At 37.6% G+C, this 25,763-nt stretch overlaps 1 protein-coding gene across 1 annotated transcript in view; it reads right to left on the bottom strand.

Annotated features, from left to right (window-relative positions):
• LOC144454386 (putative E3 ubiquitin-protein ligase TRIML1) overlaps positions 1 to 20,587 on the bottom strand; it is a 57,140-nt gene extending 36,553 nt beyond the window's left edge. The window contains exons 1-4 of the mRNA XM_078146194.1: positions 20,491 to 20,587; positions 20,169 to 20,314; positions 19,600 to 19,636; positions 17,456 to 17,661 (exon numbers count right to left, since the gene is read on the bottom strand). Of these exons, the coding sequence (XP_078002320.1) occupies positions 17,456 to 17,661; positions 19,600 to 19,636; positions 20,169 to 20,314; positions 20,491 to 20,587 (486 nt within the window). The remainder of the gene's footprint in view (positions 1 to 17,455; positions 17,662 to 19,599; positions 19,637 to 20,168; positions 20,315 to 20,490) is intronic.
• Positions 20,588 to 25,763: the final 5,176 nt, after the last annotated feature.

Here is a 25,763-nt window from a genome sequence, read left to right as displayed (position 1 = left end):
AGGAAGAAATGAGACAGACACAGTGAGAAAGAGATAGAGAGAGGCAAAGAGGAGTGAGGGAAAATGGATGGAGGAAAGAGGAAAATGAAAGGAAAGAAAAATAGGAAAGAGAGATACAGGAAATATCCCCTTTAGTTTTCCAAGGTCTTGCTGAAAGGAAGTGTCCTTACCTTCTTCCTGTGCAGCGATCAAATAGTCTACAGAGAAGCCAACATATGGTGACTCCAATTTCAGGTGTAAACAAATATGTTCTATGTTAGACATGGCATTAGTCAACTATTTTGTTTTGTGAGTCTCAGAAAGAGGAGGGCAGAAAGAACATTATTTTCCAAATGAGCATCTAACATGCTGTCCCACACACTACCTGACAACCAAAGAACATCCTGTTCCTCATTCCATGGAGCCATCCTGGCTATATCTAGTCACTTTTTCGTACATCACTGTGGCACCTAAATGGCCATGCTATTAAGTACAAAACGAACCCCATCCCCAATAAAAAAAAAAGCATAATTAAAAATCTTTTAATCTTTTACAATACCATTTAACCAAAACTTTCCTTTATCCACAATGGACATCACTCTTGATCATAATACAGCCTGTCCAGGACTCATCATATCTGAAGATTTAAAGAGTGTGAGATATAAAGGTGCTCAAGAGCAAGGGCCCCACAACAGTGGGACATTCAGTGCTTTTGCCCAAGTTCTTGCTACTCAGTCTTTGATTTCAAGAAGATGCTACTGGGAGGTAGAGGTGAAGGTGCCAAATAACACAGGATGGTGGGTTGGCATCTGAAAAAGACCAATTCTACCTTGGTGATAGTGGTGCTACCACCACCACCTTTTTTCCAAAGTCCATATGAAATACTGCCAGATCAATTTGTCCCAATTGGTGGTGGGTGTTTTCCTTGACTATGAATGTGGAGAGGTATCATTTTATAATGTCAGAGAAAGATATCTAATTTTCACTTTCCGAACCACTTCTTCCTCAGGACCCTTCCAGCCTTTCTTTGGTCTTTCTAATAATGTCCTGACAAAAGATTGCTCTCTCACAATCTGCCCCTAATTGGGAGAGATCAAGGAATCATCACTTTTCCATTAAATGGCACTCTATTCCAAAATTCCTGTGTGTCATTATATTTTAGAACCAGGAGGGTCCTCAGAGGGCACACAATGTCACAATCTAATTTCACATATAATATAACAACAGAGATGGTAAAATGACTTTTCTGCCCTAAATAGAACTCTTGGACCCACCTCCCACCTCAGCCTTGTTATATGTATCTTGTGTGTATCTTGTATTTACTCATTTTTGTACATGTTCTTCCCTTAACTCCAGTAGAATGTGACCTTCGATGACAGAGACTGTTTTCTTTTCCTCTATATCTCCAGTTCTTAGCACATTGCTTAATAAAAGGTGCTAAATAAATGCTAATTAAATTGAATTGAATGTGGTCAATTATTCATAATTATTCATCAGAATAAATCACATTCATAAGATGAGAGATGTTAAGCTGGGAGGGATCTTGGAGGTCATCTTGTCCAACTCCCTCACATTATGTAAAAGGAAACTGAGTTTCAGAGAAGTTAAGTGACTTGATCAAGAACTCCTAGGCCAAAAGAGAGTGGCAGAGCTAGAGTTTAAACCTGATTTCCTAACAGCAAATTAAGTAAGTTTTCTGTAATCTTACACTGCCAACAGAACTAGGACAAGGAGACCTGGTCCTTGGAAACCCAGCTCAGAGCTCTTATTATGATTCTATAGACACACTAATAGTATATCACTTAGTGAAATGTGACAACACAGTTATTAGATGAGTGAAAGAACTCAATATCCATTGCAGTTCTTAATATTGGGTAAAGGAGGTAAAGGAGTAGGTGCCCTCATCCGAAAAAGTTTTAAAGCTATGAGCCTTCCTGTGGTGTCAGGGGTCCTCTTTCCTGTAGAAATTGTGAATGTTTCTCAGTTTTTAGAAGACTTCTAGACTAATTTTGGCTGTACTCAGTTCACTAGGGCTGCCAACAAGTCAATTCACTTATGAAAACTCACGAGAATGGGATTTTGTTTTGGAGCCAATGCTTCTGAGCAATGCAACAAAGAGCCATGCAATGGGTTGCTCTTTGTGTCTTTGTCAGTATGATCTTTGATCTTTTCCTTCTGTCTTGTTCTGAGGGTGATAGAGACAGTATGGGGAAGGAATATCCTATTTTTTACCTACCAGAAGCACTTGGTTTTGCCTGGTGTTGTTTAGTCATCTTTCAGTTATGTGTGACTCTTTGTTAACCCTTTTGGGGTTTTCATGGCAAACTAGAGTGGTTTGCCATTTCCTTCTCCAGATCATTTTACAGATGAGGAAAATGAGGCAAATACGGTTAAGTGACTTGCCCAGGGTCACATAGCTAGTAAGTGTCTGAGGCTAGATTTAAACTCAGGAAAAGGAATCTTTCTAACTCTAGTTCCAGCGCTCTATCCACTGCACCACCCAGCTGCCCTCACATCTTGGTAGTAACAGCTTATGCTCAAAGTAAACACACACTTACATACAACCTGAAACAAAAGTGTCTGTGTGAGGACTTTCCTGACCCAAGCGATTCTAGTAGCTGGGGCACTACTAGATTTTCTACGGTAACCTATCCAAGGGACTTCTAACTTGGATGGTAACATGAAAGTTTCCAGTCAAGCTCAGCTCCCTCTAGGATGAAATTTCTTAACCTGGGTGGGGTCCGTATACTTAAAAATTATCTTGATAACTGTATTTCCTTTGTAATTCTATGTATTTTACTTTATGCATTTAAAAAATGTTCTGAGGTGTCCTTAGACTTCACCCAACTACCACAGATTTTTTTAAAAGAAAAAGTAAAGGACCTCTTCTCTAAAACAACTTCAGAAACAAGAAAAAAAGTGATAACAGAAGCAGAGGATCAAGAAATGGGAGAAAACAGCTAAAATGATCACAAATGAGATAATCTCCAAGAGGAAAATAATGATACACACACAACAAAGGATGATGCTATTAGCTGTAGTCTAAGAAAAAACTAAGGGAACACTCATTTTCTCCATTCCTAATCCCATCCATAGATGTGAGTAGAGACACAGGGGCAAAAACAGCAATGCTACATTGGCAATCCAGGAAATACTGATTCCCAGCCCTTCTGAACTCTATCTCCTGTTTCAAGGTCTCTTGACAATATCTAGCCTTTGGAAGAAAGAGAAGAAGTGAGATGAAGCCTTCCATATGACCTTGTGTCTTTCCTTTTCATGTTGTGTGTGTCTTCTGCCTGATTTCTAAATTCCTCTGCCAAGAAAATTGTCACCTTCCATACAACAATTAACATACTTACATATAGTCATACCCTACACATGCCAGTGGTTTTGAACCCCTTTAAGTAATGGTCCAACCCTCCTTCCCAACCCCTCACCACCTAATTCCTTATTTCCATATCACTCAACCCTCCTACCTCAAATTTTCAACCAAATATGGCCAAGCCCTTCCATTGTGCCCTGTAGAATGCTAGTTCCATAGGCAACAAAATTCCCTTCATCTTAAATATTTTCCTCTTCTACTTCCATCTTCTATTACTAAAAGTTAGCACTCTCACCCCACCACCAATTATACTACTTCCTTGGCACCCCTTCTAGTAATGGCCTTCACTCATTCTCCTTGGCTGTCTTGTTGAGATAGTGGAGTTGGAATACTCAAGGGGACAAATGAAATAGGTAGCCTGCTCCCCTGAACCTATATGAATTACACATTATATAGGTTTAAAACAAAGAATTAAGGAAACTGTTGTCTGATTGGCTAATACATAATGAATTTCCAAATAAACATTAAACAAATTAATTAAAACTAATTAAAACAAATTAAACAAATTGCAATTAAGCATTAAACAAATCTATCTCTACGAATAAACCTGGTCTCTTGGGAACTCAGGGCTAGGTTGAAATAACGCAATAAAGTTTTCCCACAATTGCCCCTACTTGGGGCTTTTAAATGCCAACATTCCTACACTAGCAGAAGCATAGTTACAGAACCAAAGAGCTAGATTAAGATTCAAAGGAAAGTTCATTAAAATAGGCCTAGTTAGGGGAAGCATCCCCTTTACTGACTATCTTAATAAGAGCATGGTATAATTCATTCAAGGAGAGATAGAACCCAGATAGATGGTAAATTCTAGTCATAAGGATCTAATCAAGTAAGCATAAGGGATTGTAAATCAGGGGCCCTAGAGCTTCACTGGATGATAAGTGCACTGCACCATACAGAGAAATTTCCTAGTCACTGAAAGCAGTAGCAGAGAAGAATACATGGGGTCACCAGTATCACCAAAAACATTTTTTGAAGAGACAGATTTACAATGTCATGCTTCCTTTATTTTCATAAAAATTAAACAAAATAGAATCACAACCTCATACATACTCTAAGGAAACAAACCAAGTTAAACAGTTTCTATAGGTTTCTAACTATTCATATGACAGATTATACTACCCTTAATTAGTTTATTTCATCTTGGTTCTTAGTGGTCCCATGTAGCCATCTGATCCTCGGAAATATTTTCCCTTTGAAATTCTGGAATAAACCTCATTCCCAGGACAATTCTGGACAGGTATTTCTTCTAGCAGATCTGTTTCCCTGGTTCCATGTTATTTGCAGAAGTTCCTTAATTAGACTTAATACAATTTAGTAAGACCTAACAGAAACTCTGAGTTTTATTTTTTTGTGCCAAATAGTTCATAAGGTGAAAATCAGTTCAAACTTTTTGGAACTAACCTTATAATTGTCCTGTTGTCATTGTTTTTTGTTTTTGTTTTTGGTGAGGCAGTTGGGGTTAAGTGACTTGCCTACAGACATGCAGCGAGTGAGTATTATGTGTCTGAGGCCAGATTTGAGCTCAGGTCCTCCTGAATCCAGGGCCGGTGCTCTATCTGCTACCCCATCTAGCTGCCCCTATCATTGTTCTTAATAGAAACATTTGAAAGCCAAATCCTAATTTGCAGCTAAAACAATCTAATCTTATTGTTTTCTCGAAGTGAAGTTTACTACTCTACTAAAATAAAAATTTTTACATAAAATTTGAAACTTTAAACTTTGGCTTTAAACTATCATATCTTTGTCCTATCACCCTTTGATATATATATTATCCTCATATTATTCAGAAAGAATGAAATACTTTTAAGAATCTAATCTTATACATGAATATATAACTGCTAGTGACCACAAATTAAAATATAAAAATTAGAAAATCAGAAATGTTGGAGTATTGCAAGAAGATTCATAACATAAAAAAAAAATCTTTTCCTGTTCACCTGCCATGATTATAGAAATTTACTGTGAAAGGAAGAAGGTGGGAAGTGGTTGTAATAATATCAAGACTCTTTCTTTGAGGTCATGATATAAACATGACAGGATAAAGCTTCCTTAACTCTATTTGGTTCCAAGTAAGAGTCAGAATTAACCTTTATTATGGAATAGCTAATCATATAGCAAAGTTCCACATTTTTCACAGAGCATCATAATCAGGCCTAGAATTAATTAAGTAGTGAAATTTTCTATTCAGAAGGGAAATAGTACAATGGGGACACTGAGTCAAGAGGACCTCATCATTGCATTTGCAAGATCATCCTCTCATTCTCTCCAGGCATAGACATTCACCTGTAGTAGTTTTTAGATTGCACTCGCTTTGAATAGCACACGACATTTCCCTTAAATAGTGAATTATTTACTTAAGGACAATTCAGACAATTGTATTTGAAATTAAAACTCAAAACAATATCAAATTACAATCCCATGAGATTTTACCTTAAATAGTATGTTTAACTAATCACATCTTAGGGCTAAGTAGAGCTATTATTATTTTTTCTCATGTTATTTCAGTAGCAGCCAACAATAAGCACATGCAAGGCCTTATCTTATTCATAGTTTCTAGTTTATATTTATTCTGGAGCAGAAATCAGTCATTAAACATTTTAAAAATAATCATTCTGGAGCTTTACAATGCAGTGAATACATGATATTTCACTCAAAACCCAGACTGTTATGACTGAATACTGTTAACCTCCATGCCTACATATATCCATATATAAATGTATTGTATGTTAACCCCAAAGCAAAGATAAAATCTTTAAATCTGGCATCTGTTGATATTAAGTTGGCTAAAAGATATAACTCCAATATATACTGTTCCAGGCAAGTTTTCATAATTTTCATAAGCAATGGCCAAATGAATAAAAAGCATTGTAATAAAATAAATTTGAAAGCCCTCTTACTTCAGCTGTAGGAGATCCCAGTTTCTCATTAACTCCATTTCATTATTAGAACTTCATAAGGAGAGGCAGCTAGGTGGCGCAGTGGACAGAGCACTGGCCCTAGAGTCAGGAGGACCCAAATTCAAATCTGGCCTCAGACACTTGACACTTACTAGCTATGTGATCTTGGGCAACTCACTTAACCCCATTGCCTAGCCAAAAAACAAAACAAAAAACTTCACAACACTGTTTTAGCAATGTCTCTCATAGAGTCAGCAAGATTTTATGACATCACCAAAGTTGAAGATTCAGAGGACTGAAAATCTGGAATGTTCCTGAAGAACTTCACAAATATTTACAACTTTTGTGGTACTTTAGCAAATATTAAATTATTATTATTATTATTATTATTATTATTAATTTAAGGTAAAAGATGCCCAATCAAATACTTGACAGTTTGTTTTTAACAGCAACAGCAATGGTCTCTATCAAAAGACAAATTAAATTTCCAATGATAACAATTACATCAACCTCTGGGTATCATTTTTCAAATTAATAACACTTCTTATACAATGATTTCCCCCAAATCACACTATAGAAAAATTAGAAGCCTAACAATAATACAATATTATAGATTTTAGAACTGCAACACAAAACTTATTGTTAGCCAAATATCATCAATTTTTTTAATGCATTTACAAATCATCTTACATATAAAATCACTTCATCTATCAATTTGGCATTCTATACTAATTTCATTTAAAACCAATTGGAATAATTTTATATCAATTACTCTTTTAACTCTTATTCATGCAATTTCTAATCATATTGCCTTACTACAGATATCAAGTGTATTTTCATTAAGGTCTGATCTACTCAGGATCTAATCTCAGATCTAATTAGATATGATCTAATTAGGATCTAATATCCTAATAGGAGAAGGCTTTTCACTTTAAATGAAACCGCATCATAATTTAGTTCTAGGACAAATTCAATTAAATCAAATATGGATTTGCAATCATAAATAGTATCATTCAAAATTGCAAATGCCCAGAGACCTTTGGTTTCCACCACATCAAATTATAGAGTCCACTGCTGTCAGCCAACTAATTTCCAAAGATTTATGGTAGCAGTTTCACATTCTTATCTCCGTCTTTTGGGCCGTTGGATCTCTAAAGGTTGTTATTCAGCAACTAAAATTAAAAGAATGACCCTTCAAGGACAGAATATTAATATACTATACTCAATCCCAAGCTGTAAATTTATTTTTATAGTTTCCATTTTGTAAACATTGCACTGTGGTAGAATACTATTTATCTTAGATTGTTAACAGGAATTTCTCTAACTGGTCATCATTAATTTATAGGCATGGAAAGTTTCACAAATCCTTCTTCACTATTTCAGCATTTACAAAAAATATCCAAACCATAAGTTGGAAATTTAGAGCAAAGGCATTACATTTCAGTTATAAATTTGTCTCTATAATGCCATAAATTTCTACAAACCAAGAAAAAGATGTCCTTTCTGGTCTTTCTTTATCTCTGTAACCCCAAAATGGCCAAAGATGAAATGATACAGAGAAAGTATCTTGCAATTTTTTTTCTCTTTCCTGTAGTAAAAATTTAACTACCACTGGAAGTCTAATCAAAAGATCAGTGGGGATAACTGCTTGTTGATTGGTAAGGAGAGTTTAGTGTCAGGTTACATATAACTAAGAGAGTTAATTTAAGTGCAAAATGTCATTCATCTTTTTCACCATTTTAAGCTCCCTTTCTGTGATTTTTTTTTAAACGGAAGTCTTTATGGCTCAGGTGGGTTTTCCCCTTCAAAATCTCCAAAATAGCAGAATCTACAAATAATAGATATGGCTATAGACAAAGGCTTTTCTGAGAAGCTCATAGGGAAGGTAGAGAAGGAAAAAAGGGGTTTCCATCTATTGGGGTATGAGTGTTTAACCTAGTTTATTTGATTAATATGTGTTTGAGCTTCCCTCATTAACCTGAGATTATCATTAAGTGAATGGGGGTAGGGCTGATGTTAGGTGACTGGTTCATTAAGATAACTCAATGAAATAAATAGATATCAAGACAAGACACAACACAACACAACAAAAATATCTGATGAAGACTTCCCTCCTGGCAAGTCACATGGTTCAACTGGTGGCTCTTGCATTTGAATTCTGGATCATGGTTACCACCAATATAGAGTGATATATCAGGTACTTGGTTAATTTCTAACATATAATAATTCCTAAATCTGGTCTCTTAGTCATTCAGGGCTAGGTTCAAACAATGCAATATAGTTTTCCAACACACCCAAATCAAAATCCTGGTAGCTATTGTCTGCAGAGCTTCAGCTTGCTTCCCTTCCTTCCTTTATGAATTGAGCACATGTCTCACCATTTTTCTCTCTTACTCATTTACTGACTTCATATTAGGGTTCTTCAACCCTAACTATTCAGTTCTTAAACTTACTCACTTCCTATTCTTCCATCCCATCTCACGACACTTAGTCATGCCATTATCCACAAAAGCACAATCTCCACATTCATGACCATAGCGTAACCAAATTGTGACCATAACTTATTAACTTTCTACCTCTCCCTTTGCTTTCTCTTACAAAATCCTGTTCTTGAGACACTATGGGGTAGAAATTTTGCATATTTGAGAATTATCAAATTTCTCTTTGGTCTTATTCTCACATGAAACTTTTTCTCCCTTGGGTCCAGCCTTTAAACTCTTAAGTACATCACATCTTTGATTTATGTCAGCCAGTCAAAAGGTATTAAACACACACTGCATGCCAGGCATTGTGCTAAGCACTCAGGATACAAAAAAGGCAAGAGATAGTCCCTGACCTCAAAGAGCTCAGAATCTAATGAGAGAGAAAAGATATAAACCACTGTGTACCCACAAGCTAAATTCAGAGTAAATAGATAATAAGCAACAGAGGGCAGACTTTAAAACTAAGAGGAACTGGGAAGGTAGGATTTTAGAAGGAACTTGAAGAAAGCCAGGGAAGCCAGGAGGTAGATATGAAGAGAAAAAGCATTCCAAGCATGGAGGATAGCTGGTGAAATTGTCCAGAGTTGTGATGTAGAGTGTCTTGTTAGGAACAGCAAGGAGGACTTTAAATGACAAAGTTAAAACGTTTTGGTATTATAGGCTATAGCCACTGTACAATGTAGAGTATGAAAGATTTATACTATTTCCTTGATTTTATGTTTTATGTATATAACAGGAAAAAACCCAATTACAAAATAAACCATACCTCCCAATTGATGAATTAAATGGTAAAAGGATATGAACAGGCAGTTTTCAGAGAAAGAAATTAAAGCTATCTATAGTCATATGAAAAAATGCTCTAAATCATTATTGTTTAGAGAAATGCAAATCAAAACAACTCTGAGGTACTACATCACACCTATCAGATTGGTTAACATGACAAAACAGGAAAATGATAAATGTTGGAGAAGATGTGGGAAAATTGGAACACTAATGCATTGTTGGTGGACTTGTGAAATGATCCAGCCATTTTGGAGAGCAGTTTGGAATTATGCCCAAAGTGCTATAAAAATGTGCATGCCCTTTTACCCGGCTGTATCCCAAAGAGATCATAAAAATAGGAAAAGGACCCATATGTACAAAAATATTTATAGCAGCTCTTTCTTTGGTGGCAAAGAATCAGAAATTGAGGGGATGCTCATCAATTGTGGAATGGCTGAACAAGTTGTGGTATGTGAATGTAATGGAATACTGTTATGCTATAAGAAATGATGAGCAGGTGGACTTCAGAAAAACCTGGAAAGACTTATATGAATTGATGCTGAGTGAAATGAGCAAAACCAGGAGAACATTATACACAGTAATAGCCACATTGTGTGACTTTGATAAACTTGGCTCTTCTCAGCAATGCAAGGATCTAAGACAACTCCAAAAGACTTATGATGGAAAATGCTATCTACATTCAGAGAAAGAACTATGGAATCTGAATGCACATGGAAGCATACTATTTTCTCTCCCTTTTCTTTTGTTGTTTTCTTTTATTGCTTCATTCTCGTGGTTCCTCCCATTAGTTCTAATTCTTCTTTACATTATGATTAATGGTAAAATATGCTTAATGGACATAACCTGGAGGAAGATGAAGCAAAGGAGACTGAGGAATAATCTCATAAGTATAAATAAGAGGGGAACCAAAGTAGAGTGGTAACCTAGAAAGAAGAGAGCATCAAAGAAAAAAGTGGTCAACAGTTTCAAAGTCATTAGAAGGGTCAAAAAAATTGATGATTAAGAAATGGTCTTTGAATTTAGCAATAAGAAAATCATCAGTAAATTTGGAGAGAGTAATTTTTTTTGAATTATTAAGAAGGAAGCTGGATTGTTGGCGTTTGTGATGAGACCAGGATAGAGATACAAGTCACAAAAATAGAATTGTGACCCAAGTGACCTGAGGTTACCTGAGTAAACTTTGAAGAAAAAGGAATAGTGAGGAGGAATATTAGATCTAACATGGTTAAGTCTTTTTTTAAAAAAAAATTTGTTTTTAAAACTTTGAGTTTCAAATTCTCTCCCTTTCTCACTCCCCACAGCTTCCCTCATTGTGAAGGCAAGCAATTCCATATAGGTTATATATGTGTAGCTATTCAAAATTATCCATAACAGTCATGTTGTTAAATAACAGATAAAAAACTCAAGAAAAATAAAGAAAGTGGAAAAAATACAACCAATGCTTTAATCTGATTTCATACATCTGGGGATGGAGAGCATTTTTCATCCTAAATCCTTCAGTGCTGTCATGGATATTGGTGAGAATAGCTAAGTTATTCACAGCTGATCATCTTACAATATTGCTGTTACTTTGTACCCACTTCACTTTGCATCAACTCATTTAAGTGTTTCTAGGTTTTTCTGAGAGCACCCTGCTCATGATTTCTTATAGTACAATGGTATTTCATCATAATTACACGCCATAACCTATTCAGCTATTCCCCAATTGAATGGTTAAGTCTTAACAAAATAGAATTAAAAATCAATTTTCAATTTCACAGGTTTAGAAAGAAAGTGAGAAGAGCAGTGGAAACACCTATTGTAGATGTATTCCTTAAGGTGTTTAATGACAAAGAAGAGAAGATATATTAGATGAATGAGAGGATGGAAGCATCAAAAGAGGGTTTTTTGAGGATGGGGGAGACATGGACATGTTTATAAGGAGTAGAGAAGAAGCTATTAAATAAGGAGAGATTGTAAGTGAGAAAGTGGGGATGACAGAGAAGGCAATCCATTGAAAGAGATGGGATGGAATGGAATCACAGATAGAAATATTTGCCTTGTGAAGTTGTGGCCATCTATTAGTGAGAGACAGGTGAAGGAGGACATAGTGGAAGGAGGTATCTGAGTGAAATTAGATGAGGAACAGGAGGAAACCAACTCAGTGAATGTCCTTGATTTATACTGTAAAATATGAGACAATATTCTCAACTGAGAGGAAGGCAAGAGAAATGATGGGAGGTTTGAGGAGGAACGAAAAGGTTTGGGAGAACCACTCTGGAGGGTGGCATAGTAAATGAATAAAGGAGGTTTAGAAGAATTGCCTACCAGCTATGAGGGCCCAGTTGAAGTTGCATAACATAAATTTAAGGTGGACCCATTGGGAGCCATTGTGTGATTTTCTCCACCTCTGTGCAAAGGCATAGATTGTGGGAATGATGCAAAGCTGAAGCTTGGCTGGGCACAATTAGTGACACGATGGTACAAGAACTGAAGAGAAAAGGACAGGGTAGAGTTTCAACAAAGGGTCAAAATGGGAAATAGATGAGAGAAGATAATTCAGGGTGATATCCTGGGAGACAACTGAGGAGTTGAGGGATTGGAAGTCACAGTGTCTTTGAACACTGGGGTTGTATAAAAGAAGGCAGAGGGAGAGGTAGAAAGCAAATAAATTCCTCAATCAGATAAGGGGATTTCAGAATTCATGCAGATGGAGGTGTTACATGTATGAGTGATGGCATGAACAAGGGCCATGAGGTGGGGTGGTAGAGTAGGTCATAGGAAGCAAGTAAATTGAGCGACTGAAAAGTTAGAGTCTTTGAGAAAGAGTCAATGTGAATATTGAAGGTTCCTAGTAGGAGGTCAGGAGCTGAGTAGAAAAGAAAAATTGTGTGACATGCATTGAATTCATTAAGGAAGAGATATGACCTGGAGGTTTGTAAACAGCCACCTGGATTTTGATTTGGGTGTGTTGGAAAATGATATTGCATGGTTTGAACCAAGCCCTGAACGACTGAGACTAGCCACACTTCTTATTTAGAGATGACAGTTAATGCATAACTCAGGATATCCAGGTCATACTGATCCCCAAAATCTTCTAGGGTATATGAATATTGATGCAACCAATTGCAAATTACCCAAGATGTATATTTTAATCAATTTATGTGCTCTTATATGGAAACTCTTTATGTGTCAACCAGACAACTGTTTTCTTGCTCCTTTGTTTGAATACTGTATAATGTGTAACTCAGAGGTTCAGGAAAGCAGATCACACATTTGAGCTCTCCCCTCTCCCAGATGACTTAATAAACGTCTTTCTAAACCTTTTTCAGTTCTAGATGTTTTTCATGAAAAAGACAAGGATTATGTGGACCTAAAAGGAGATGAAGTTACTAATGATGGAGGTAGGGGGAGAACCTGGAAATGGCAGTGGGGAACAAGGAGTATTCCAACTTCCCTGTCTCAACCAGAGAGCCAAAGGGAATGAGTGAAGGTGAATTCAGGATTGGAAGGGCTTATGCAGCCGGTGAGGCTTTATAATTGGAGACGGGATGCTAAGTTTCAGTAACAGTTAGCAGATGAAAGCAGTTGGAGAAGAAAATATTTAAGATAAATAAGCTTGTTGCCCATGAAACGAGCATTCCACAGGACACAGTGGAAGAGCTGGGTCATGTTTGGTTGAAAACTTGAGGTGGGAGGGTTGAGGGACATAAGAGTAAGGATTTGGATGGTTGGGGACTAAAAAGGGGGGTTGGATGATGACTTAAAGGGGTTCAGAATCACTGAGATGTGTAAAGGTAGGCCTGGATGGGAATTAATTGTTGATTGTTGAGTGGAGGGTGACAGACAATTCTCTTCCCAGATGAGGCTGGAGATCTTGTGGGAGACATACAGCATGAGACAGAAGGCACAAGCTGAGATGAGAGGCCCCATTTCACTTCTCTTCCCTCCAAAGGCCTGAGATCAGGCAAGAGACCTTGCAGCAGGAGGTGGAGTTAGCATTAACAACGTAGCATTCTTGTTCTTGGCTCTGTGTCTCCACTCATCTTTCCAGATGGGATTGAGAATGAAGTTTCCCAAAGAACTGGTTTAGATCACAGTTTATAGGATCATCCTTTGGCGGGGGTGTGTGTGTGTGTGTGAGTGAGTGTGTGTGTGTGTGATTATTATTTTTCTCTTGTGGATTACTTCATTTGTGGTATTTTTAGTTTATTTCTCCTATTTCTTGATCCTCTGCTTGCTATCACTCTTTTTTCTTGCTTGCAAGCTTGTTCTATGGGAGAGGTTCTTTGCTTTTTATTATTGTCAAGATAATAATGCACATGGAAGCATACTATTTGTTCTCCTTTTCTTTTGTTGTTTTGTTTTATTGCTTCGTTCTCCTGGTTCCTCCCATTAGTTCTAATTCTTCTTTACATCATGATTAATGGTAAAATACACTTAATGTAAATGTATACCATGTATACCTTCTCAGAATAAGTTTTAGATATGTAAAATAAAATACATAGAATTATAAAGTATACCAATAACAATGAAATACAGTTATCAGGTAATTTTTTAGTGTTAACATGAAAGAATTGTGGGCTATGACAAAAAAAATTATCTATTGATTAAATCATCTGCTTTATTTTATTTTTCTTATATGTAAAGACCATTATTTATTTTACTTTTGAGCTATTGTTGAATAATCTATGCATCCTTTTATTAAATTAGGTTTGTCGTAGTGAATAATCTTGAGTTATCTTTTGAATGCATTTTGGTAGTTTCTTGGGAAATATTTTAATCAACACTTTCAGCTTTCACTAATATTATTGGTCTATTATTTTCTTTCCAATATTTTGGCCTTTCCATTTCACCTGAAGAGTATGAAAAAGTATCTTCTATCTCTATTTTGTAAAAATATGCAATATAGTAATTAATTGTACTTTGAGTATTTCATATAATTCACTTATTAGTCCTTCTGGACAAGAGGGACATTTTCCCATTTGGTAATTTACTAAAAATGTGGTGAATTTACTTTTCAAATATTGGTTAAATTGCATTGTCTATTTTTTGGTTAATTTAGTTTTTTTTTATTTTTAAATGTTTTGCTATTTCACAGAGGCTTTTTTTTTGTTTTATTGGCATATAATTAGACAAAATAGGGTTTATCCTTCTATCCTGATATCACATGTTCTTCATCTCTAATAATTTCATTCTTTTCATTTTGATTGTAATAATATTTTACTCTTCTTTTAAACAATCAAATTAGCGATTGACTTGTCTATTTTATTAGTCTTAAAATAGTTTCAAGCTTTTTTTAGATACATGGTTACCTGATTGCCACCTCAACTTAAAAAAAGTTAGCTGAAGAATAATAGATACTACTTCAGCTTTTTTTTTTAATCTTCACATGTGAATCTTGATATTTTAGGGGTATTTCCTGAAAACCATGCATTGCTGTTTTTTTACATATTGATCTGCCAACATTCTCCATTTAGTAAGTGCATTCTTGACATTTGCTTTCTAGATTATGACTGTTAGGCTTAATTTTTCATTTCATTATCTGCTACTATGAAGTTTTCAGTATGGTTCCTAAGGTACATCTCACTTTAAAAGGAAAATGAATTAGAGAAAAAAAAAGGAGAATGAAATCTGAACTAGTTACACCTAGTTGGAACCATCTGATTTCAGTTCTCTAATATCAACCTGCTGATCCAGACTGGACTAAGATGAATAAATGGGATTCTTTCCCTCTCTCCTCTAAAGCTACTTTCATAATTAACTCTCTGGAGTTCAAAGGAGCCAAAAACAGATATTTCCTGACTTGCCAATGTAGCATTCATGTTCTATGCTCTCTGTCACCAATCAGATTTCTGAGTAGGATTGGGGATGGGGAAGATGAGATTTCCCTAAGTACTGGCTAGATCCAGATCTTATAACATCATAATTTCTTGTTGTTATTGTTGTGGTCACCATGTGTGTTATTATTATTTTCCTCTTGGGGATTACATTACTTGTGGTATTTTTTAGTTTATTTCTTCTGTTTCTTGATTGTCTGCTTCTCTTATCACATTTTTCCCTTTGTTCTGAGATTTTTTAAAAGAAGAACTTTTTTATTTTTTGTGTCAAGAAATCTTTGGCAGTAGGGTAACTCCTATTGATCCCTTTTCTGAATATTTTTAATGCACAAAATTTTTTAAAAAAGCCATAGAATGACAAAAGATACAGATTACAATGAAATACAGTTAGCAAGATAACTTTTTAAAGTACATGGATCCCCAGTAATGAGCCATTGTCCAAGCTGAATTGGTCTAAATCTTTCATGTTGCTATCTGTGCTGGAAGTCCCAGTGCCAGGCACCTGTAGGAAATCTAGCAGTGCCCCCAGCTACTAAAATCACTTGGAAAGAAAAAGTCCTCATACAGGCATTTTCCTTTCAGGCTGCAGCCAAACCACATGCTTATTTCTAGTATGTGCACTTACTACAAGGCACAAACAGGTGCTGTAGGTGAAATGCTGCCCCTGCCCATGATCTCCTCTATCAGTTCTCCAGAATCAAAACATAAAAGAAATGGGATTGATGGGACTGAAAATGGCACAAAGAGCACCTCATTGCTCTTTTTATTGCATGGTGCAGAGAGCATGGCCCTGAAACAAGATCAGATACTGCTGAGTTCCAGGCAGTCAACTGTCTTGGCAGCAGCCCTAGTAAAAGTAAATGAAATGTAACCAAAAGTCATTCAGACATCCTAAATAATTGAGAAAAGTCCACAATGTGTATAGGAAATTGTACCCCTGACACCAATGGAAGTCTCATAGCCTTAAATACTCTACAAATGACGGTACCAACCCTAAACCCCAAATCAGAAGAGAGAGAAATATTCTGAGGATTTTTACACATCTGATCCCTGGGTGGTGAAATTTGGCAAAGTGGTATTCCATTAGTGTCTCCATAGTATCATAGTAAAAGTAATGAACTGAATTTCCAAGCACCAAGGTTCCTTATCCTAGTTCTGCTGGAAATGTGGGGTTGTAGAAAGCTTGCTTGATTTGCAAATAGGAAACTTGTTTTAAACTCTAGCTCAGCCACTCTCTCTCTACGTAAGAGAACTTGGTCACATAACTTCTCTGAGCCTCAATTTCCTCCTATTTTCTGTGAGGGAGCTAGACTAGATGACCTCTAGGTTCCCTATCAACCTAACATCATTCTTATGATGATCCTATGAATAGTTGAATACATTCAATTCAATTCAAACAGCATTATTAAGAACTTTTTATTAGACAATTTGCTAGGAACTGGGAATATAAAAACTAAAAAAAGGAAATCGCCTCTGCTGTCATGTAGCATATATTATTCTGAGACCAGACGTAAAACATGTACAAAGATAAGTATATACAAAGTACACAGAATGGACATATGATGTAATTGGTTTGGGAGATAGGTCCAAGAATCCTATTTAGGGCAGGGAAGTCATTTTACCTCCCCAGAGTTCTGTTGTTATGTGTGAAATTAGATGGTGACGATTTGTACCCTCCAAGGGCTCTTCTAGTTCTAAAATTTTATGACACACAGGAATTGTGGAATAGAGTGCCTGAAGTTTATTTGAAGGATAAATACATATGTTTTTGATCTTTCTCAATTAGGGACATATCATGAAAAAACAATCATTTGTCCAGACTTTCTTAGAAAGACAGAAGAAAGGCTGGAAGGGTCCTGAGAAGGAAGTGGTTGGGAAAGCAAAAATGAGAGATCTTTCTTTAACATTATAAAATGACACCTCTCCATTTTTCATAGTCAAGGAGAATGCCCACCATTAGGTTGGACATACAGTTGTGGCAGTATTTCACAGGAAGCACAGAAGAAAGGTGTTGCTTGCTTATAGCATAAAGATGGCCACCACTGTGACTCTGTATAGCCATAATCTCAAAGAAGACTTCAGGCGTAGGTAGTCCTTAGAGATACCAACACTCCATCCAGTGTTGTCTGGTACGTCCACTGCCCAGTAGCATCTGCTTGAAATGAAGGACTGAGTATCAAGAACTTGGGCAAAATCACTGAATCTCCCAGTGTTGTTGGGCACTTCTGCCTGTGCATGTCCATATCTCATACGCTTCAAGTCTGCAGAGATAATGATACCTGGATCGGCTGTGTCACGATCCAGAGTGATGTCCACTGTGGAGAAAAGAAGTTGAGGTTCAATGAATGGTATTGTCAGAGATTTGTTTTGTTTAATAGAGGATGGGATCAGGTGTGTACACTATGAAATGGTCATCAAGGTATCTCAGCAATACATAAAAAGAGGGACTGGATAGAGGCAGGACAGTTCCATAGTATGATGAGCAGAATGTTCTTGGGGTGTTACGTAGATGTGACAGTGTGTTAGGTGCTGTTTTGGAAAATCTAGTTCCTTCTGCCCTTTTCTTGCTGAGTCTCACCGAAAAAAAAAAAGTGGTTAACCAATGCCAGGATTCAATGTCAGCTGGAGGGATCCAGGTCTCAGGAAGAACATGAAAATAGAAAGCAATGAAAGGTTTTAAGATGTTCAAAAAATCTTATGTCCTTCATATATATGCACATAATTCATGCGTGTATGATCCATTTCCTTCCTTTTTTTGTTTTGTTTTGGTGACGCAGTTGGAGTTAAGTGACTTGCCCAAAGTCACATAGCTAATAAGTATTACCTGTATGAGGCCAAATTTGAACTGAGGTCCTCCTGACTCCAAGGTGACTGCGCCACCTAGCTGCCCCCCAGTATGATCCATTTTCAAGGAAGGTGATCTGTATTTTTGAAATCTGGCATTGTAATCAGTATACAACTATGTGTTAGAATGCTATGTGTGCACAACAGAAAAAAATACACTTTATGTATAAAACAAATGCAAAGGAATCTATTCAGTTGGATCACTTACAAAGTTGTGTGTGCTTTCTGAATTTGTGGAATAGTTCCTTACAAGTCTGGGGATCAGAATTGGAGATGGAAGAGATCCCTAGTAGGGTAGAGCACTCTTCATTTATACTCCACTTCATGTGTTTTTTGAGAAATGAATGGCATTAGTAAACTCCCGGCTTTATCTTTTATATTCCTTATGCATATTTCCCATCCCTTACCTGGAGAAAATCCACATCTGGTTTCCTGTACACTTCTTCTGACTCTCTGATCTTCTTCCTTAATTCTTGATTTTGAAGGGATAATCCCCTTATTCTCTTCTTCAGGCCTTTCACATTGGCCTTTCCTTGCTTCTCCAAAATTGATAAATACTCCTTTTTTTCCTCATTCAGGAACCTTTGTACTTTCTGGAATTCAGAAGAAATAGCTTCCTTTTGAGTCTTTATCTCTTCCCATAATGAAATAGATGAGAGTGACGAAATACAGAAAGTGACATAATATTAAGTGGCACTTGTTGAGTGACGAGCTTTTTAGCTCACAATTGGACTTTGATTTTGTTCATTTCTGTGGCCAAGGTTGGCCATGCATAGTGAGAGCATTTTCTGCAATGTTCCCATTGCACTGTGCTTTCTGCTTTAAGCACAATCCTCCCTTCTCCTGCTTGAAAACACCACATCCCTTCCTGTGGTGCCCTCAGCCAGCTAAGCCTGGTTATTACTGTCCCTTGTTCCACTTGCCAGCTATGAGTCTTTGGGCAAAACAGCAACTCTGATCCTCAGTGTCCTCAATTGTAACATTCAGTGGAGGGCATCACACATAACTTCAGCCCACAACCAACTCTCTTGTAAAAAGGCAGATATGGCCTGGGAGTAAGATATTCTAATGGCCCCTTTGCCTCATCTAGATGTATGACTCGGTGGACATAACTTAACTTGGCTATGTCTCAGTTTCCTCAAAAAAGTAACGAGGCAACTAGACTAGAGCACCTCCCAGGTCTTTTCGAGATGGAAGTTAGTTCTTGGAGCACCTAACTTCCTTAATGTGTAGCTCAGGATTATGCTCTTCTCTCCTTAGTTCAAATTTAATTTTCTGGGCTGCCTATGATGTTGTCAGTTATTCTTTTCTAAATGTCTTTGGTAATTCAGTATATACAGGGTGGTTGCATGCACAGAAAAGAATCAAGCCTAGGAGCAAAGTAGAGGACCAAGAAGCCCATTACCTACCTGCCTCACATTCAAGCCTCAGGAGAGTGAAGCAGGACTTAACATGAAGAAGAAAAGAGAGCAAGTGTAGATCTAGGCCTAAGCAAGTCTGACAAGATAATCTCTCCTTTGTCCCGTCCACCTCCACCAGCAGGTAACTTTTGATTGTCAAATACAAAGGACAAATACTGTTCAATTGACTTGTTCCTCTTTTCTAGTTGATGAAGGATGAAGGTGATACCAGGTATCATACCAGACGAAGATGGCCCTAACAATCTCAGATTACCTGACTCCATTTACCAAAAAAACTCAAGGCTCTCCCTGAACACAACAGGGGTAGACATTTCAAACCAAGTTAGAAGAAGTACTTGAACATCAAGGGAAACTTTCTGCTGATCTCAGACCATTAGTAAAAGCTCAGGCTGAGGACAGAGGACACAACACAGTGCATTTCAACAACAGCCTTGTGAGCACTTAGAGCACAGTGGTTGGCACATGAAGACACCACATCTCTTCCTAGGATGATCTTTGCAGACTGGAATACAAATTTAAAATGCACTTGTGGATGGAGTGATGAATCCATTACTTACCCTGAAGTCTTCAGCAGCCTCATCTATGCAATGGAGTGTATGAGCCTTATGCTTGTTGGACTCAGAACAGGACATATGGATTGGGCTCCGGTCATCGTCACAGAACAGTTTCTGCACTTTCTGGTGTGTCTCACACTTGCTATGGCCTTCAGGGTATTGCCAAAATGAGGTCTTAGTCCTATGGCAATGGCTGCCAGTTTCCCAAGATGCACAATTGGCTTTGAAAACCTTAACCTGGGAGATGCTCCTGCGCTCTGGGCAGGAGAAAGAGGTAGAGTCTTTCTGCCAGCTCTGAGGAGGCAACTATGGCAAAAACTGTGACCACACTCAATGGACATTGGGTTTTCCAAGTAATCCCTGAAGATGGAGCAAATGAGCTCTTCCTGGAAGTTTTCAATCATCTCTGGTAAAGAGGCCATGTTTCTGAGGAAAGAGAATGGAAAAGGTCAGTGATTGGGTCTGGGGACAGAAATGCACTTAGTACTTGCGCGCTTGAAATGGATCACCTTTATCATCTAATTTTCTCTTCAGGGTACCCTCTATAGAAAGGGAAAAGATGGAATATTTTACATTATGCAGTTGGGGAAATTGAAGTAAGAAAAAGTGGGGATTTGGGACCCTCTCTGATCTCCTGGTCCTCTCCAGACCAGGAACATACATCCAGCTGAAACACTATTTTAAAAGATTTGAGTTATTTTGATCAAATTTCCTTCCCTTCTGAGCTCACATGTGTGCAACATTTCAATTATATCTTTTAAAGAATGTGTGTATGTGTGTGTGCGTGTGTGTGTCTTTCTTCCTGCCTTAAATTTTATTATTCCTTTTCCCTTTAACATCTCAAGTCATTTGAGGAAAGGCTCCTCCCCTCCACATCAAGTTTCCTCTTAGAACAACTGAACAGCCAAACAATAATTCTCCCAGAACCAAAGAATATGTTAACTATGGCCGACAATACTTCTAGTCATCCATACCCATAATACCCCACATGTCTGCAAAGATATGAAGGAGGTAAGTTTTCTTAACTCTAATTTGGGGGCCAGTATAGACATAATTACAATTTTGTCCTCTCCTTCCCTCATGTAAATGGCTGTAGTCCCTATGTATACTGGTTTTTCTGATGGTGCTAATTTCAGTCAGCATCATATATTATGTCTTCCCCCTTTATTGGGTGTCACGATAATGTTCCTACATGTTCATTTACAATGGTTGGTCTAGCTACTCCCTGATTTACAGTACCCACTGTATTTCTAGTTTTTTGCTCCTAGGGGGGACAATGATGCTATGAATATTTGGCTAAATTTGGCACTTTTCTTTCTTCTTTTGACCTCTTTGACCTATGATCAAGAGTGGCATCTTTGCATCTAAGTGTATAGATTCTGGATACTTTAGATCTATTTTTGAGGATAATGGCAAATGTCCTTCCCTCAAGGATGGCCTAACTCATAGTTCCACCAGTAGTGCCTTTATAGTTTACCTGTCTTCTGGCAGACCTTTCAGCATTGTCTTTTCTTTTCTTTCTTTTTTCTTTTTTTTGGTTTTTAAGGCAACTGGGGTTGAGTGACTTGCCCAGAATCACACAGCTAGTAAGTGTCAAGTGTTTGGTCTGAGGTCAGGTTTGAACTCAGGTCCTCCTGACTTCAGGGCCCGGTGCTTTATCCACTGCACCACCTACCTGCCCCTACGCATTGTCTTTTCTATCTTGTGTTATCTTTGCCAATTGATTGGGTGTGACGTTCAACCTTTGAGTTTATTTGATTGTTACTGGAGAATTCTTTTATGTAGGAGTTGGCATCTTTAAGTATATTTGCAAAATTTGTAAAGGGAGAAATCCAGGATAACTAGATGGACAAGGGAAGATATTCATCCTTCCAGACTCCTACCACTACTTTTTGGCTCAGCCAGATGAGTTTCTCCACTTGGTCTGAGTTATTCTTGCCTAACCCATGAACGTGAAATCTGCTTCCCTTCTCCCTTTGCTGGCTTCAGAGGACTCATGCCCAAAGTTTTACATTTCATCATGGAGAAATATGTCCCTCAATCTCGATGCATGCCACAGCACAGGGCACAGTTCTTTGATACCTGACATATAAATGAAATTTCTTATCATGAAACTCACCTTCCTTTTTTTCTTCTGGGTCTTTCCTTCAGCCACACTGCCCTGCCTTTAGTTCTGCCTTCAATGTAAGGAATCCCTGTGTCTTTCTCATCCCAAGCCTTTTATATACCACTAGCACACTGAAGCCCCTCCTTCCTTCAACCTGTGAATTCTCCTGGTCTTCCCTTGACCCTGAGGCTTGTTCATATTAGGACTGCTCAGAGATAAGAGGTTCAGACCAAGGCACTTAGCCTATGTACTAAGGAGAAAGAGTTCACAATGCTTACTTAGCCATTTTACCTTCATTAATATGACAAGGATAAAAATACAATCTTTAGCTCTGCTTGGAAAACTTTCTTGTATCATAAATGGGTTCTCCACAAATAGAATTCAGAATAATGGTTAAAATAAGCATATTTGGTAAGAGAAAAATGGGGAGTGGGTGTGATTAAAAGGAGTTAAGATTTTCCCTGAGACTTTCTTTCAAATACTTTTTATATCAGGATTCTTTTTAAAGAATAACATTTAGGGGTAGCTAGGTGGCAAAGTGAATAGAGCACCGGGCCTGAAGTCAGGAGGATCTGAGTTCAAATTCGGCCTCAGACTAAACACTTGACACTTACTAGCTGTATGACCCTGGGCAAGTCATTTAACCCCAATCACCTAAAAGTTAAAAAAAAACAGATGGTAAAAAGAATAACATTTATTAATAACCTTTATTTTTTCATCTCCTTCAGTTCTGATTATATTCCATACTTTCATTTATTCAGTAAGCCATTCTAATCAGTAAAGGAAAAAAAAAACTAGAGACAAAAAAGTAGTTCTGTAAAACTAATTAACATACACACCAAATACATTCAATATTTCATGCCAATTATCCCTTCTTCTCCAAAGGAGGGAGGAAAGGGTCATTTTCTCATCTCTTCTTTGGGGCCAAGTTTAAGCATTATAATTCTACTGTCTTCACTTTATCTTGTTGAGGGTCTTCGTAATAATATGTATTTATTCTGTAACGTAACTTGTTCTCTTGGTTCTGCTTGCATCATTTGATGTTTATATATATATGTATGTGTGTATATATGTATATATATTATATGTGTGTGTGTGTGTGTGTGTCTATATATACATTTTTTTTCCTTTTTGCTTCTCTGAATTTCCACTATCCGGCTTCAGTATTGTGCCCCTGATAGGCAAATTATATTTTAGAATCTTTCCTTTCTCAGTTAGTTGTGATGTGACACCCTTGATTCCCATGGTCTTTGGGAAGGCAGGATACAAAAAATGCAGGCCTGTGCCATTACCGCAGAACCCCCCAAGTACCACAAGGAATACTCACTAAGAACACACATAATCTGTACCACTAGCATGGACAAGGGGAGGGAATGTTTAAAGTTAGGTAATAGAATAGAGTAGTATCAGAAGGCAGTGGGAATAAAGATAGTTGAGGGGTTCTTGAATGCTCACACAGAGGTTGTGAGGCCTGTTAGAGGTGCACCTAGCAGAGTGACAAGGGCAGTCATTGTATGGACATGTACGCTCTACTTCCATTCTCAGATCTATTTCCATCACTGGCTGCTCTGACAGGCCCGGCTTCTTGCATGACTATCACCTGGAGGGAGGTAGTGGCAGGGGCTCATATTTTTAATCACTCCAATCCCACCGTTTCTTCAGTGTAACACCTGACTTACAGATAAGATCAGCTTGGTGGAATCAATGACCTGATTATCTTCAGCAGCCACTCTCCTCCACTACCTTCCTAAAACACTCAGCTATAGTTTTCCCTTAATCAATACCATCCTTTCCCCTCCTTTCCTGTGACATCAAGTTGCTTCATACTCCACACTGGCCATCTTCTCTTCGTCCACCCTACTTGCCACTGCATGGTGTGGCACCCTGAGCCTTCCTCTCTGTTCTGACACTAACAACCCCAAAGGACTTGAGGAAATGGTGAGAGAGTATGTGTGTGTTGGGGAAGTGGAGAGTGATTTCAGAGGACATGAGATGAGGAGAAGCAGAGAAGAAACATCTCTCAGCAGGTGGCCTAAAAGTCTTGGAGAAATATGAGATGAGGCCTTTTGTGGATTGATTGAAGGATGGATGCTGTGGAGAGTGTGGGAAAGAATTAGAGTATTGGTTGAACCTTGGTGTGTGTAGCTGAGAAAACAGATCTGATACTTAGAGACCAAATGTATTTAATGCTTAACTCAAGACCTAGTTTGCGATGACTAGAAACCCAATCAAATCTAAAAACTAATGCCAAAAAACTTAAGAAATTTTCTCCCATTATGTATCTCTAACAATCCATGTGTCTTATCTGGACACCCTGCCGGCCAATCATTGTTCCTTTGTTTGAATCCTATACTATGTGTAACTAGCTTACAAATCCTTACAAATCCTCAGCTGGAGTGGGCCACCAGTTTTTTGGCTCTGCCCTCTGCTGGATGACTTAACTTTCTTTCTAAATCATTTTAGTTCTGCATTTTGTTCTCAGCTTTACAGAGGCAGGAGAACAGAAGATAGGTTTGGAATTGCTACCTTATGAGTGAGGCTGTATTATTTGGTTCCCCTAGTATGCATGTCTAACTTCTTTCCCTTTCAGTAAATAATTTTGTGCTGACTTAAGAAGAATTCCTTGATATTTGAGGAGTGCTTTTTTTTGGTTGACAATACAAATACAAAAATCATCCCAACCCTTCTCTCAGAGACTACACTTAATTGCCCTGAAGAGTTAGTTCTCCACCTGCAGTTTTGATCTCCTTTCCTTCCTCCCTTTTTTTCCTTCCTTTCCTCTCTCTCTTCTTCCTTCCATTCCTTACTTTCTTTCTTCTTTCCCTCTCTCCTTCCTTTTTTCTTCCCTCCCTCTCTCTTTCCTTCCTTCCTCCCTCCTTCACTTCTTTCCTTTCTTCCTTTTTTAACTTTCTTTTTTCATTTCTTTCTCTCTTCCTGAACCCTTCCTCCAACAGCCATCCACTCACTTTCATTAATTTAATATCTTAACATACTTTGCACAATTCCTATCATTATGAGGAATCCTCATTCCCTTAAGACAGAGCCAAAGGAAAAAAAAATCATTTGACCATCCTAGGAAATTCTCCCCTTATGAATATTCATCCCTAACTAACTCTTGCCTGAAGAACACCTGCACAGTTAAGCTGCAATCGCAAAGCTCAACACAGCAGTGTTTGCTTTCCCTTTGAGACTCATACCACTCCCTCAAAGAGCCCAGTTCTTTTGAAGATCCTCTGACTACCTATATTACATCTCAGTGGAGATTCCTATCTCCTGAAAGGCAAGATGGTAAATCTTCTTCCTAACATGCTTGTCTAATTTCTTTCATTTCTCTGACACCAAATTCAATGGCAGTTCTCTACATCTCCTGAATAAGTCCACAAAACAGACACTTTTATCATATTCTAAACTGAGACAGGGCATCTAGGTGGTAGAGTGGATACAATTCTAGGCATGGATTCAGGAAGACTCATCTCCTGGGTTCAGATCCA

The sequence above is a fragment of the Phascolarctos cinereus genome, unplaced genomic scaffold, assembly GCF_003287225.1.
Source record: "Phascolarctos cinereus isolate Bilbo 61053 unplaced genomic scaffold, phaCin_HiC Scaffold_726;HRSCAF=1367, whole genome shotgun sequence".
In the NCBI taxonomy this organism is placed as follows: Eukaryota; Metazoa; Chordata; class Mammalia; order Diprotodontia; family Phascolarctidae; genus Phascolarctos; species Phascolarctos cinereus.
Note: the sequence above shows the minus strand (reverse complement) of the source record. Positions and strands in the feature narration are given on the sequence as shown.